The sequence below is a fragment of the Falco biarmicus genome, chromosome 1 (assembly GCF_023638135.1).
Source record: "Falco biarmicus isolate bFalBia1 chromosome 1, bFalBia1.pri, whole genome shotgun sequence".
Classification (NCBI taxonomy): domain Eukaryota; kingdom Metazoa; phylum Chordata; class Aves; order Falconiformes; family Falconidae; genus Falco; species Falco biarmicus.
This window is the reverse complement of record NC_079288.1, coordinates 95,672,938-95,685,975: the sequence shown is the minus strand read 5'-3', so window position 1 is coordinate 95,685,975 and position 13,038 is coordinate 95,672,938. Positions and strand designations below refer to the sequence as shown.

Below are 13,038 nucleotides of genomic sequence, written 5' to 3'. Positions count from 1 at the left end.
ATTTTGTCAAATTATCTTGCCTCAAACAACACAACGATACCTTGCAGTTTTACAAAAAACTAGCAAAACATACGAATTAGCTGCACTGACTAAAGGTGTCCACCTCGTTCAGCCTTGCACAGCACCAGTTGGCAGCCCATAGCGCAGTACAAAGGATGATGGCAAAGACCACTTTTCCCCCCCAAACCCAACCCATTTTTGGTTGGCAAAACAGTCCACGGCAATTAGTTTCCCAGTTCAATTCCCCCTATTCATGCCAGTGTGCTCTCCCCCTTCCCCCAGGAAAATGGAAAGCAGTGGAACACACCTTATTTTTAAACCTTCTGATTTTCCACCAATGCTCCCAGGTCTCATAGCATGAAAATAATTACCAGTCTTTCTAGAGTTGCCTCCTTTATAATACTCATGATTTCAAAGAGTCATCCTCAAAGAGACAATCCTCACCATCACTGTTGCAAAGAGACATCCTCACTATCATCACACCTCCTAAGACCTGAAACCCATCTGGCTTCCACAGTGCTCTTCCATCCCTCTGTCCCTCCACCTCTTTGGCCTTCCTTGCTTCCAGCCCAGGGTTCATTCGACCTTGACTTCACCATTTTCAGCACATTATTCCAGCAGAAAATGAACCCAACAACTAAACTGAAACAGCTCAGCATGAGGAAGAGGACAGGCTGAAGGCCTAAACCACAGCTGCCGAAGTATATGGGCTTCAGCTTCCAAAGAACTATGGCCACAGGGCAGATCTTTTAAATTCAAGTGCCAGCTTCTTTTCATACACACTTTACATACATACAAACATATATACAAAAGCATTGGCAAGCTTTATTCAAACCTCTCCTAGTTTTACAATCTTTTCAAGTGACAACAATAGTATACTATTTACCTTTTTTCAGAATTTGTAGTATTTCTTCCTGATCGATAACCAGGCTGTTTCCAAGGAACAATCCACCATTACTCCCAAAAATCTCAAGTATAACAGCTAATCAGAGCTCCAATTATTTGGTTAAATCCAGTCCAAGTACACACTTAACAGTATGAAAGTGCTAAAACAAGTTCCTTCCTCCTTTCCCTCCCTGCCCTACTTCCTTGCACTTCAACACTACCCTCTCATCATCCTATCACAGAGTATCATGAAATACCAAAAAGATCTCTGCAGGCACCAGCAGTTTACATTGAATCCCCCCCTTCCCAACCCCCTCCCTTCATCATCTCACTAGACATCAAACTTCCACTCCCTTCTAAGCTAAATGGTATAAAGCTCAGTTTGTAATGACCTAGTACTGTGAAGATGCATCCTTTTTCTCCTCGTTAAGATAACATTTTACCTGTGATTGCTTATCACTCTTTTGTAAGGAAACAGCAATTTCTGTGGACCTGATCACAGCCGAGGTTGTGTACAGAGCTTCCATTTTGTTGAAATGAGGAAGTCTTACCACTTATCAACATCAAGAGAAATTAAAGCCTTGACTACTGTTCAGAGGGTACTATAAACAGACATGAGGCAACATAAAACAAGTTTCTGAATGCTTTTGTGACAAAAAAAGAAGCACATCACAGATGCATAGTTTCCTAGGAAGGATGTTTACTTAAGAAAGGAAACCAACCAGTTTTACTTGGATTCCTTTATAACAAAGTGTAAGAGTAGTCAATTGGATGCATTTAGACTCAGATAGGTGGGGGTTTTTTCCCTTCAATCATCTATAACTGAATCAAGCATGGGACTCCTCTTCATTATCCTGTCTTAATAAAATCACATTTCATCAGTTTTGCTTTATATAAGTAAATAGTTATGCTAAGCAAGTGATTGTAGTTTCGAGACATGAACTCTTAAAAAAGCATGAATTTCTCCCTAAGTGAAGTTACTATCATCTACGATAACTTCTCTCTTTAAGAAGCCATACTAAAGTCTTTGTTCTACTGATAATTTAAAAGTCTCCCTCTACAAATTTTATGGATTGCTGAAGTATTTCTTTACCAATTTTGAATGCCATTTTTCAACCTCACGGGTGGTAACTGTGTAAAACATTGCTTTTTGCAAGTAGCTAAATCCCCCTTTATCCACCTTTCTCAATCTCTATTTACTTGGCATGCATGGGCTTTTACAAAAATCGTTAATACTACCTTACTCCAACACTGTTACCTTCTCACGCACACCCTTGTGCAGCTGCGCACTGAACTGAAGCAAGCCCGATTCTGCTGAGAAAAAAATTAATACAAACATCCAGCTCAATCAATTCCCCCAGACTAGCTCACCACCAGCCATGATAATATTAAGGGAGCAGCTGGAACACACAGAATAGTCAGGGAGGGACAGAAAGCCACAAGCACAAAGGAAGAGCACCTATTTCTGCAGAAACAGCCTACACCAGGGTCCATTTAAACCAGTTACAAAGCAACATCCTTCAAAGGCTGCAGAGCTACAGATCTCTCATCATTGCCTGCAACACACAGTAAGACCACTTACCAGGAGTGCATTTTAAGACCAAACCCAAAATATCAATTTACTTAAAATGCAGTCTTTGAATGAAATCCCAGTGAATATGTAATACAGGTTCATATGGTGAAGTCAATGGAAACCATTTCATTGTCTTGTATCTGTACTCACACTGACATATCACGGTGCTGTTCCCAGAGTAACTACAATGTCCTCTATGGCTCTGACAGCAGTGTCTCAGTAGATACATTCCGGGAACATCAACCAGGTAGAAGAGAAGAGACTGAGGCAGTCATATTCCAAAAAAGTACTGGCAAAGTTAGGTCTTTCAAAGAAAAATTAAAAATATACCCTGGGGAAGGCAAGGGCTGCCTTGATGCATTTCATTTGCAAGTAAAAATTGCAAGAAGAAAAGGATATACATACATTTTTCCTTCCTGCCAAATTATAATGTAAGTATTGGAGCTATATGATATTATGTAGTGTAATATATTTAATTCTGTTTAATTAATGATGTTTAATTTGCTAATATTTAGCAAAACAGTAAATAATACTTAGCACTGAAAAAAGTAATTTCATTTTCATTTCAAAATAATTGGCAAGTCTTTAGGCAATGAAAATAACAAGCCAACAGCATTTGTCATATAGGCATACCATGTCACAGCAAGAAGTTACCTTGCAACCTTCCATATATAGCAATCTAGAACTAAAACTACAGTTAGAAGGAGGTCTCCTACTCAGAATAATTAACTTTCATATTTCTTTCAAAATCATCACCGACCTCATGGTTTGGATGGGTTTCTTTATTCATTAACAATATATTTCTTGCTCACTGTTCTTCAAATAAAAGCACTGGATAGCATTTCAAATTGAGGAAAAATTAATCAAGCTTGTCATTTCCAGACTATAAGTGGAGACAAACAATGTAAGACTTATTATTATTATTTGCTTTAGATCTAGAAATACAAACAAAAAATTCACCTCCTTACTGCCTCTAGTGAGGGTAGGAGGGAGGAATGCATTCCAAGTAATATCCTGCGACAAAAAAAAAAAATTCAGCAGATTGACAAAAGTTATGTTGATAACTTCCTAGCAAAACTCACTTAACATATTTCTACATGTAAACAGAGTAAATCTAAAAACAACCAAAAAAAAAAAATCACTTAAGCCATTTGCTCATTTATCAAATGCTACATGTACAAAAGAAAAGCCAAGAAACAATCAAGAGTTACTGATGACCAATCTTAATGGCAGCCTGTGGGAGTTGTTTACTATTAAAAATAAAATAATGTTTGTGTGAAATTTAGAAAGGAAATTAACATATTTAACTTGCAGAGAACGCTGAATCTGAACTAATTCAGTTCACACAGACACCTGATGGTTCTGAGAAGAACTGTTCCTTTATCTGTGTAATATTGTAACGTGCTTATAACTACATACAACTAACCCCTTCCTTTATTCTAAACCACAAAGTGAGAAAAAGCACCCATACCACACCTTCATGTATGGAAAGTTTCCTATTTTAAGAAGAAACTACACAGAGCTTAGAAATCCAAGATGACTTCATCAAATTTTTATTCAACAAAAACATATTTCAATTAAACTCTACCACAAGTTTTCTTTGTTTTTTAACAGGTTCAGATAAACTACTGGTTATTGCTTACCTCAGTTTCAGAAGCTGAGCAAATGACAATTTCTTACAAATTAATTACAACCACAGAAACTAAATACACACAAAAAAATAATCAGGTATTAAAATTTTAATTGGAGACAGTACCAGAAGGCTGAACTGCTGACAGTTTTTAAATGTTTCATGATGCAGAATAAAAGGTAAGAGACAGAAAGCATTGCCTAGAGGAAAATGATCAAAGCGATCTTTGCATTCCCATAAATTCTGAGCCACTGCAAAAGTTAAAGCTTCACACAATCCAAGTAGCCTCAACAACCACTTCCAATTTACACAAGTTTCTGTGGTGCTGCTTGTGGTTAGCAATACAAGCTGCAATAGCGGCAGGTTCCCTCCTGCCTCTGCATCCAGGAATCACAGGAGAAGCAATATTTGCCTGCAACAGCATAACACTGTCTGCATAGAGAGGAAATTTTCTCCTGATAAACTTAAAAGTCTGTGCTAGAGACCACAGAAATGAGATTTAAAATGTCACTGGTTCTTACCTGTTAATTCAAATTCTGTTGAGTCAAATGAGTCAACAGTTCTATTATGAGTGCTGTTAAATTCTTAACTGTTCTAACAAGCACATTATCTTCAATTGTCAAGACAGATTTTAGTTAAAACTCCGGAGTACTTTTCATTATATAGACTTAAGGATTCCTTGAACAGGTCTCTGAAAAATGCCATGCTTTTGGGATTGGAAGGAAAAGGAGAAAGGTCCAAAAGGAAAAAAAAAAGAATGAAAAAAACCACCACAAATCAAACAAACATGAAAGATACAGTAATAAACTCTCTTCAGTTAAGTTACAAGTGCTCACAGAAATCAAGTAAACAAATGCAGATGTTATAGTACCCAGATAATCATATTCTGGTTATACCGATTCTAAATTTTCACAATGTATTATCATTTTGTTCACCCCCTCCCCCTTTCAGAAATGCAAAGATAGTTTCCATAGTAACAGGAGAGACTTAGAAGTATCCAAAAGCAAAATAACACTAACTTATGTAATAACTTGAAACTCACCTTGGTTTGTAAAATGTGCGTGTGCTTATTTTAGGTCAACAATACATAGTGGTTATTTATCCTTAACACATACCATATATGATCAAGAGAAACATCTCAAGTTCCTGTATTTTAAAAAGCCAGTTTCACAGATAGGATATAAAAGACTAATCCCAATGAAGTCTTCTCATACCTCAGGATTTCTGCAGGAAATTACAGCCAACTCTTATGTAAAATAATACTCTTTTGACTTCCAAGGAGTTTTTGACAATGTATTAAAAATTAACAAAAATAAAAGTAGTAATTTTCCTAGCTTTTCCACATCATCACAACTATTCTCAATATGCTCCTCTCCCCTGATGCCAACTGCAAAAAAAAAAGGACATATAAGTTACAGCACGGAAGCTAAAAAAAATCAATTAAAAGGATATAAATTGCTTACTTCAAACAAACTTGAAAAAAGGAAACTACATTTTTAGGTGTTTTTCATAGTGGTAGCATCATGGGAAATCTTATCAAGATCAACTGCCTCCTCAGTCAGTTCAGTCCTTCTTTGACAAATATATGGCAGCTCAACCTGCTTAAGGTAGATGAGTATCACTGAGGTTAGTTAGAAGAAAATGAATCATGCCCAAACTGCATAGGACCAGCTAGACATAATCTGGTAGGAGGTCCCCAGAAAAGCAGAGCAGCTTATAACTGAAAGAGCAATACAAAAACGTCTTGATGGAGGGATGATACCAAGTAAAAAAAAAAAAAAAAAAAAAAAAAAAAAAAAAAAAAACAAAACCACCAACAAAAAAAACCGGGGAGGGTCACTGAGGGGTTTTAAGGCAAGCTCTGCTACTGTAAGACAAGAAACACAAAATACTAACTAAACCTGGCTAATTCCCACAGTAAGTCCAGGGAAATCTTCAGAACAGGTGATGCTGACAGTCAAGGGAAAAAAGCTCACAGTACACCAGAAGCTGCAGAATGCACTAGCAGAAGCACTGAAGAGTTACGGTAATAACACTGGAAGGCTGTAAGGCAAAAATACTCAGCTATGGCTAAGTTACAAGGGCTTGAGATCTTATCTGAGTGGGATTCCAACGCTGCTCTGCTACATAAAGCCAAGATTTTCCTTGGTTGCTTGGTTTTTAATATTTGTTTCAAGAACCTCTACAAATCCAGCCATTTACAGCTTTTTTAGCTATATCTAGTAGTTGTGACAATTCACCAGCTGCCAACTGAGCTAATCAAAACCCAGAAACCTTGTTTGCTGGATTTCTCCTATTCCTTATTACTAAAAATAAAGAATATGCTAAGAAATTAAAAACCTAATGAAACTGAGAACAGAGCAGAAACCAGCTGGATTTCAGGGGCAGATGACTGCATTGAGATGCTATCAGAAAGCAAATGATGGCTTGAAGTTGACATCCTTTAGTGGAAAAAGAACTTTCAATTTCTATCCTCCCAACAGAAACAGTAAGACTAGATCATAAAGTACTTAAAGACAAACAAAAAGTAGTAATGGAATAATAAAAAAAAAAAACCAACCCAAAAAAAAAATCTACCAGCCTTAAAAAGCAGTTTGCTAGGGAAGTGACAGAAGTCTCATAGCTCACAACCTTTTAAGATCAGCGCATTTGCTACATGACCAAAGTCACTGCACTCTGTATTAGTCCACACACATAACCACCAACTTCCAAATGGATTATTCAAGCCAAAAAAAGGTCACTGTGCCAGTTTTACAGTCACCTTACTGATGCAATTCTATGGACAGCTATGCTCAAACCATCACTCCTTGCCATCACAGGAGGCAGACCACCCTTCTTCCCCACTGATGATCCCACCTGGACAGTCCCATCCTGCCTTTTCGTTGCACTGGCACTAGTGCTTAAAGCATATCAGGAAAGAGTCTGATTAAGAAATCTATCGATTTTTCTGTTGCCTGTGTTTCTCTTCACATTCCTGCAAGCTAGAGCAACTGACAGCGCTCATCACAACACTGGGGACAAGCAGGGTACAAAGCAGAAAGGCAGCAGGAACTCCCTCCCTCCCTGTGGGCTGCAAGTATTGGGATGAGCATGCCCACACCTACTGGCTCTCTGCTAACAATATTGCTTGCCTGGCCAGCTGGGGTCAACTCCAAACAAGAAAGCCACCCTTCAACAGCCACCCACATTAGAATGGCTTAAAACAATTGTCAAGTTGCAGCTAAAAAGACACGTTTTCTAGAAAGCCTCACTTCTCAAGTGCCAAAGTCTAATTAATATGAAGAGCTCAGAGTGTTAAGATGATAGATAAGTTATTATCATATACATATATAAATAAAAGTTCCAGAATGGAAACTCAATTACAAGCAAAACAAATCTTTGAATGGCTTTCAGGAAAATGTTACATTATGTTGTCCATTGTTTCTTCAGTAAATACAATGTACTGCTGTAGTTAAAAATGGTCTAGCTCAGTGTTACAAGCCATTATTTGAGAAAAATTTATTAGCCAAATACAGGTCCTGGTTCTTTGTCTCACCTGAAAGGCAGACAAATTAATCCATGATCACGAACTAAATTTAGACTTTTAAACAAGAAAAGAATCCACAACTATACAAAATTAAAAAGCAACGTAATTAACAGTCAATGAATGAACTGAACGTGAAAACCCCGTGTTGTCTTCAGACTCAGAACAGAAGGTTCCTTAAAACTTTCTATCAAATTCAGTAGTGAACAGAGCCATAATGAGTAGAAAATCGCCTCATGACGTTTCATCCAGTGGAAACACAGCTTTGTTGATCCGATTTCCATAATTATGACTAAATACCTTCATCACAGTGTCAGATGCTACATATACAGCTGTCATTTTATAAATATCACCATTAAAAAGGCACACATACACAGGAAGACAACAGTAATGTTAATCTATATAAACAACTGAGTAAATCCCTGAATATCCAATGAAATACAGCAGGAGTAGAATCTTAGGCTCTTTCCTAGTCCTAAAATTCATTATACATACCTTTTCTGTCAAGATAAACTTGTCTAGGTATCTAGTTTTTCTGTCTAGATAAACTTTGCCAGCTTCTCCTCTAACACAATAAAAGCCCCCAATAATAGGAACTTACTGAACAATCTACGTAATTTGACTGCTATAGGTAAAAACTTTCCAGTCTATATTTAACCTAAATCTCACCCACGACAATTACTTCCTCTTAACAAGAAAACAGAAAGTTTTTAAAAAAAATCAATATGCTTGTGTGAACTATTTATTGTATATACACTCCCCACAGCCTTTTCTACCCTCCAAAATAAAACAATACTTTAAAAAATTTTTAGCATCAGTGATAGGTTGAGTTTCTCTATCCACATTGCTACTTTCCTCTGCATTTTTTGGATTGTTTAACACTGAACTAGGCACAAAAGTGCAACCAAGAAGAAAAAAAACAGATGCCTTCTGTAATTTAAACTGGATCAACATATCCAAGGATAGCACCCACTTTTGCCAGCTGTGTAACATTGCTTATTCAGATCGATTTGTTACTAGGGCTCCTGGGTTATTTCCTAAGCTGTGCTGCCCATACACCACCAAGTATCTGATAGCCTCTTCCTAGCACAGCCTTATCAGCTTTTCATCTTCTGGACTGTATTTCTCAAACCTATTAAGATGACATAAATTAAGTTTTTTTCTGTTCTTCTCCAGATGAGTGTTGGCAATCCCTCTTAACTCCATGGCACATCTGCAGGTTTTATATTATCTATCATTCTTTCCCTAAAAGATAAGCAAAACAACCCGCTGAACACGTCACCTGATTTTCTCCCAACCTTCAAGAGTTCTTCCAGCTTTACAAAGAGTAACTTAAAACTATCTGGGGGTTAGTTACCAGACAGGCAAAAACTTGCGTGATGAACTTAAACATTCTATTTATCGAGTGGATGAACACAGAACTATGTTAAAAACCTCCTAAAGATTAAAACTCATTCTAAGATGGCTTTTAACCATAAATATTTTCCAGACCAAACTCATGTAGCACAATAAATCCAGTCTTAACATGTTAGATTTCTCAAATAAATGTATTTCTTTACCAGATTCACTGCAGGGGAAAAGCACGACAGCTGACAAGCATCTCTGTACTTTTATAGTCCATAAAATAGTCTTTTTTCCAGACACTGACACATCAAGATTGATTAAGCATGAAATGTAGACAGCATCAGCACTATAATAGCAAGAACTGTTAAATACCACCTACAACCAGATTAATTATGGTCTGGAAAAAAAAAGCTATTCCAACACAGCATTTTCACAATACCCTTGGGAGGTTTGACTGCTGCTTCACAGATTGCGGATGTTCCAACTTCCTTAGTTTACACAGCAAGCCTACAGATTGGACAATTTGTATTTCAGAAATGCTGTGTCCTCAAACAAGATCGGCTAGATCACATAGCCTTGCACCTCCATCTCAGAGTTCCTGCGGGAATACCGTTGAAGTTCCAGCAGTTACAATTAACGTTTTTAAAGCGTTATGTTGAGAAGAAACCTATGCATGTTTCATCCACTGAAGCTCAGTAATTTCAGCTCAGGATGTCAATACTCTTCCAAACAATATCAGAAGTTTTTCCTCTGATAAGAAGCGCACACTAATTCAGAAGGAGTACGGTTTGTGATTTTCTTCCACCTTCCACACACCCCCTCCCATTAGCGAGCTATTTGAAAAGCACACCAAGAGACGCAACAAACTTCTAAATGTTTTCGAGTTACTACCTGACGCTCAAACCCCATCTTCCTAAGTGAAAAGCCTGCAGACCATAAAGCTTCCTACTGCTCAAGACAGGTTCATAATGCGTATAAGCAATCCAGAGCCGTCGACGCCTGCTGAAATTAGATTATTTTAAATGTTTCACCACAACTGCTGTTTGCAACTGCAGGCATTACCACCTGCCGCAAGCACGGCTGTACGAATGTATTCACTTGTTTCGATTAAGTGAAGCGGGGGAAAAGCTTTCGACACTTTTCTCGAGGGCTAAATCCCCTCCGAGGGCGCGGGATGGACACCTTTGTCTTCGCAGCACGGGGCTCCCGGCCGGCGCTGCAGCTAGCTGCGCGGCGGCACGGCAGGACCCGCAAGCGGGCTAGGGGGGGTGTCGCCTCCCCGCCCCGGGGCCACCGCAGCCCGCCCCCCCACCCCCGCCGCGCCGGGAGGGCGCCCCGCATCTCGCCCGGCAGCCGCCCTGCGGGTGCGGGAGCCGCGGCAGAGGCGCACGGCGGGCCAGGGCCGGGGCGGCGCCCCAGGCACCCACCCGCACGGGCGGGCGGCACCGCGGGAGCCGACGCGGAAGCGGCGGCCCCGGGTCGCAACAGCATCGCTATCCAGCGGGATCCCGCGCGTAGCCTGCGGCGGGCGCCTTCCCGGGCGGGGCAGAGGGGGCGGCCGGCCGCCGCCGGGGCAGTACCGCAGTGCCGCCGCCGCCGCAGCCGGGCCCCCTGCAGACCGGCCCGCGCCCTCTGCAGAGCCGCATCGTGCCTGGGCCCGCGGCGGAGGGAGGCGGCCCCGGAGCGCCGCGCACCGCGCCGGGCGGGGCAGGGCCCCGCCAGCAGCCGGTGTGTGTGTCCCCCGCCGGCGGGATGCTCCCCCCGCCCCGCCGGCGGCACGCGTGGGAGCCGTTACCTGTCACGACCGCCGCCGTCTCCGCCGCAGTGGCGGCGGCGCCTCCTCGCCCGCCCCGCCGGCCACCGCCGCCGTCCGCAGCCTCCGGGTCGCGTCCCCCGCCGGCGGCAGCGGGCGGGAGCAGCCCGGGCAGGAGCAGCCCCAGCAGAAGCAGGCAGGTTGGCACCGGGGTCGCCGCCGGCCGCCCGCCGGGCGCTCGGAAGCCGCTCATGGGTATCGCCGTCGCAGCGAGGCGAAGGAAGGGCAGGGAAGGAAGGAAGGGGCTGGAGCTCCGCCGCTGCCCGCTCCGGCGGCACGAACCCGCCTCAGCGCCGGTCCCACGCCGCCTCCCGCCGCTTCCGGCGGCCGCCGCCGAGCCGCCCGGGCGACACGTCACCGCGTGGTGACGTCACCCGGGAGGGGGCGGGGGCGGGGGCCGGGGCCGGGGCCGGGGCCGGGGCCGGGCAGGGGCGGGCGGCGGGAGCCCGTGGGCAGCGGGGCTGGGCTGGGGGGCTGCGGCGCGGCGGGACGCGCCTGGGGGCGCGGGAGGCGGCGGGTGGCCGGGCCTGCTGCGCCGGGGGGCGGCGAGCGTGCGTGCCGCGGCGGTGCCCCTCGGCGGAGCGCCGGCAGGGCTCGCTGCCAGCCCTGCCCCGGAGCCAGGCCGGGGGTCGGTGCCCGGGCGGGGAGCGGCCGTGGGCCGGCGGCCGGAGGGGCCGCCAGTCGTGTGGCCGAACGCCCTCCGATCTAGGCCGGTTAGCTTGGCCGCATCCAGGGAAGGCACCGCGTCTTAAAACGGCGCTTTAGCTCTACAGGGGGGAAAAACGAGACCCTGGAGTTCGTTACATTTGTCCTTATCGCAGCGACACTGCAGCAAATGCGGGCCCCGGGGAGCGCTTCCGAGCGGGAAGGGACATACGAGAGAAGGTTCGGTTCGGCATGTACCGCAGCCCTAAAAAAACAACAAAAAAAGTAATGGTGTTTTAATCTGATCCCATGCAGCTGAAATCACGAAAAGTAAGCCCTCGCCGAGATTAAACCTGATTTCATTGTGCTTAAGACCTTGGCCAAAAAAAAAAAAAAATAATAGAAAAAGGCAACAAAACAAACCACTTTTCCTTAAGATGTTTTCATCAAGCTGCTGAAAGGGAATAAAATCTACTTTTGTGCTTCGTCCCGTGCAGAGCTGTGGGATTCTCAGCGTTCTCTTTGGAGTTGGTTAACAAGAATAACAGCCTGCAAAGACCAAATTAAACCGAACATCTCAGATACACAGTACATGAGAAAACAGCGCAGTATGGATAGTAAAAGCTCTATAACCATTACATTCGTGATTAATTGTTCCAAACACCTAAGAAATAACTGAAGAGGTGTTTTGAAAAGGTCCTGAGAAAAGCCTTTGCCCCATTCGCAGACCCTACAGGAGACAGGAGCATAAAATGGAGGGGTAGGAGCTGCTTGGCAGAAAGCCAACTGTGAAATTGTTACAGTACCATTGAGTGCAGCAGGACATAATTTCTCTAGCAACATAATTAACAAGCATCCTCCATCCCAACTGCAACATATTTAAAAAAAAAAAAAAAAAAAAGAAACCCACAAAACTTTGAAGTAGTGATACAGCTTATGAAGATTTGGAAAACGTGTGTACACCTAATGAATTCTCTTCGTATTGTGAAGTCTGTGCTTGGCCTTATAGTTTCTGTTGCTGAATACAACAGCTTTTAAAGACCAACAGTCAACAGTATCTGACCAGATCCTGCACAGAGAGAACAATGAAAGGTCTGCATCTTACAAAAGCTTATTCAGTGTTGTTTAACTTCAGGGAGGGGAGCTGGAGCAGAGTAAATTCCCTGGATGGAAACAAAGAAACTAGCTGCTAATTTAATTAATTAGTTAATTTTGAAATACATAAAAAATGGTACATGAAGGTTTCATAAAGGCAAGTTTCCTGGATGAGCGTGAACTATTTTAACTGAGAGCCACTGGAGTCAAAGAGTACAGGCTGCATGAGTCTTATAGAGAAATGTCACACATCAGAGTAGCTGTGAGATGGTGACACTAACAGAGCACACTTCCACGAAAATGCTGCGGACCTGAAGTGGAAAATGATCCTTGTTAAAAATCCTCTTGCAAAGTCGGTTCATTTTTGTCTCTTGCTTTCAGCTATAAGCTGCCACATCAGGAAGCACGGAACGGATTGTTTTCAAGCAATAGTTTTGTTCTGGAGTTGCAAGGAGGTCACTGCTGGCCAGGGCACCTTAGCAGAAGATCTCACAGTGAGAAGCATATTAAATGGAAATACCTCATGATGC

General features: G+C 42.8%; 1 protein-coding gene across 3 annotated transcripts in view; it reads right to left on the bottom strand.

Annotated features, from left to right (window-relative positions):
- STIM2 (stromal interaction molecule 2) overlaps positions 1-11,120 on the bottom strand; it is a 73,963-nt gene extending 62,843 nt beyond the window's left edge. For 2 of the 3 annotated variants that reach the window (XM_056349488.1, XM_056349498.1), the window contains exon 1: positions 10,751-11,120. In XM_056349488.1, coding sequence (XP_056205463.1) covers positions 10,751-10,961 — 211 coding nt within the window. In that variant the 5' untranslated portion in view covers positions 10,962-11,120. The remainder of the gene's footprint in view (positions 1-10,750) is intronic. The other variant, XM_056349479.1, reaches the window with a different exon arrangement.
- Positions 11,121-13,038: the final 1,918 nt, after the last annotated feature.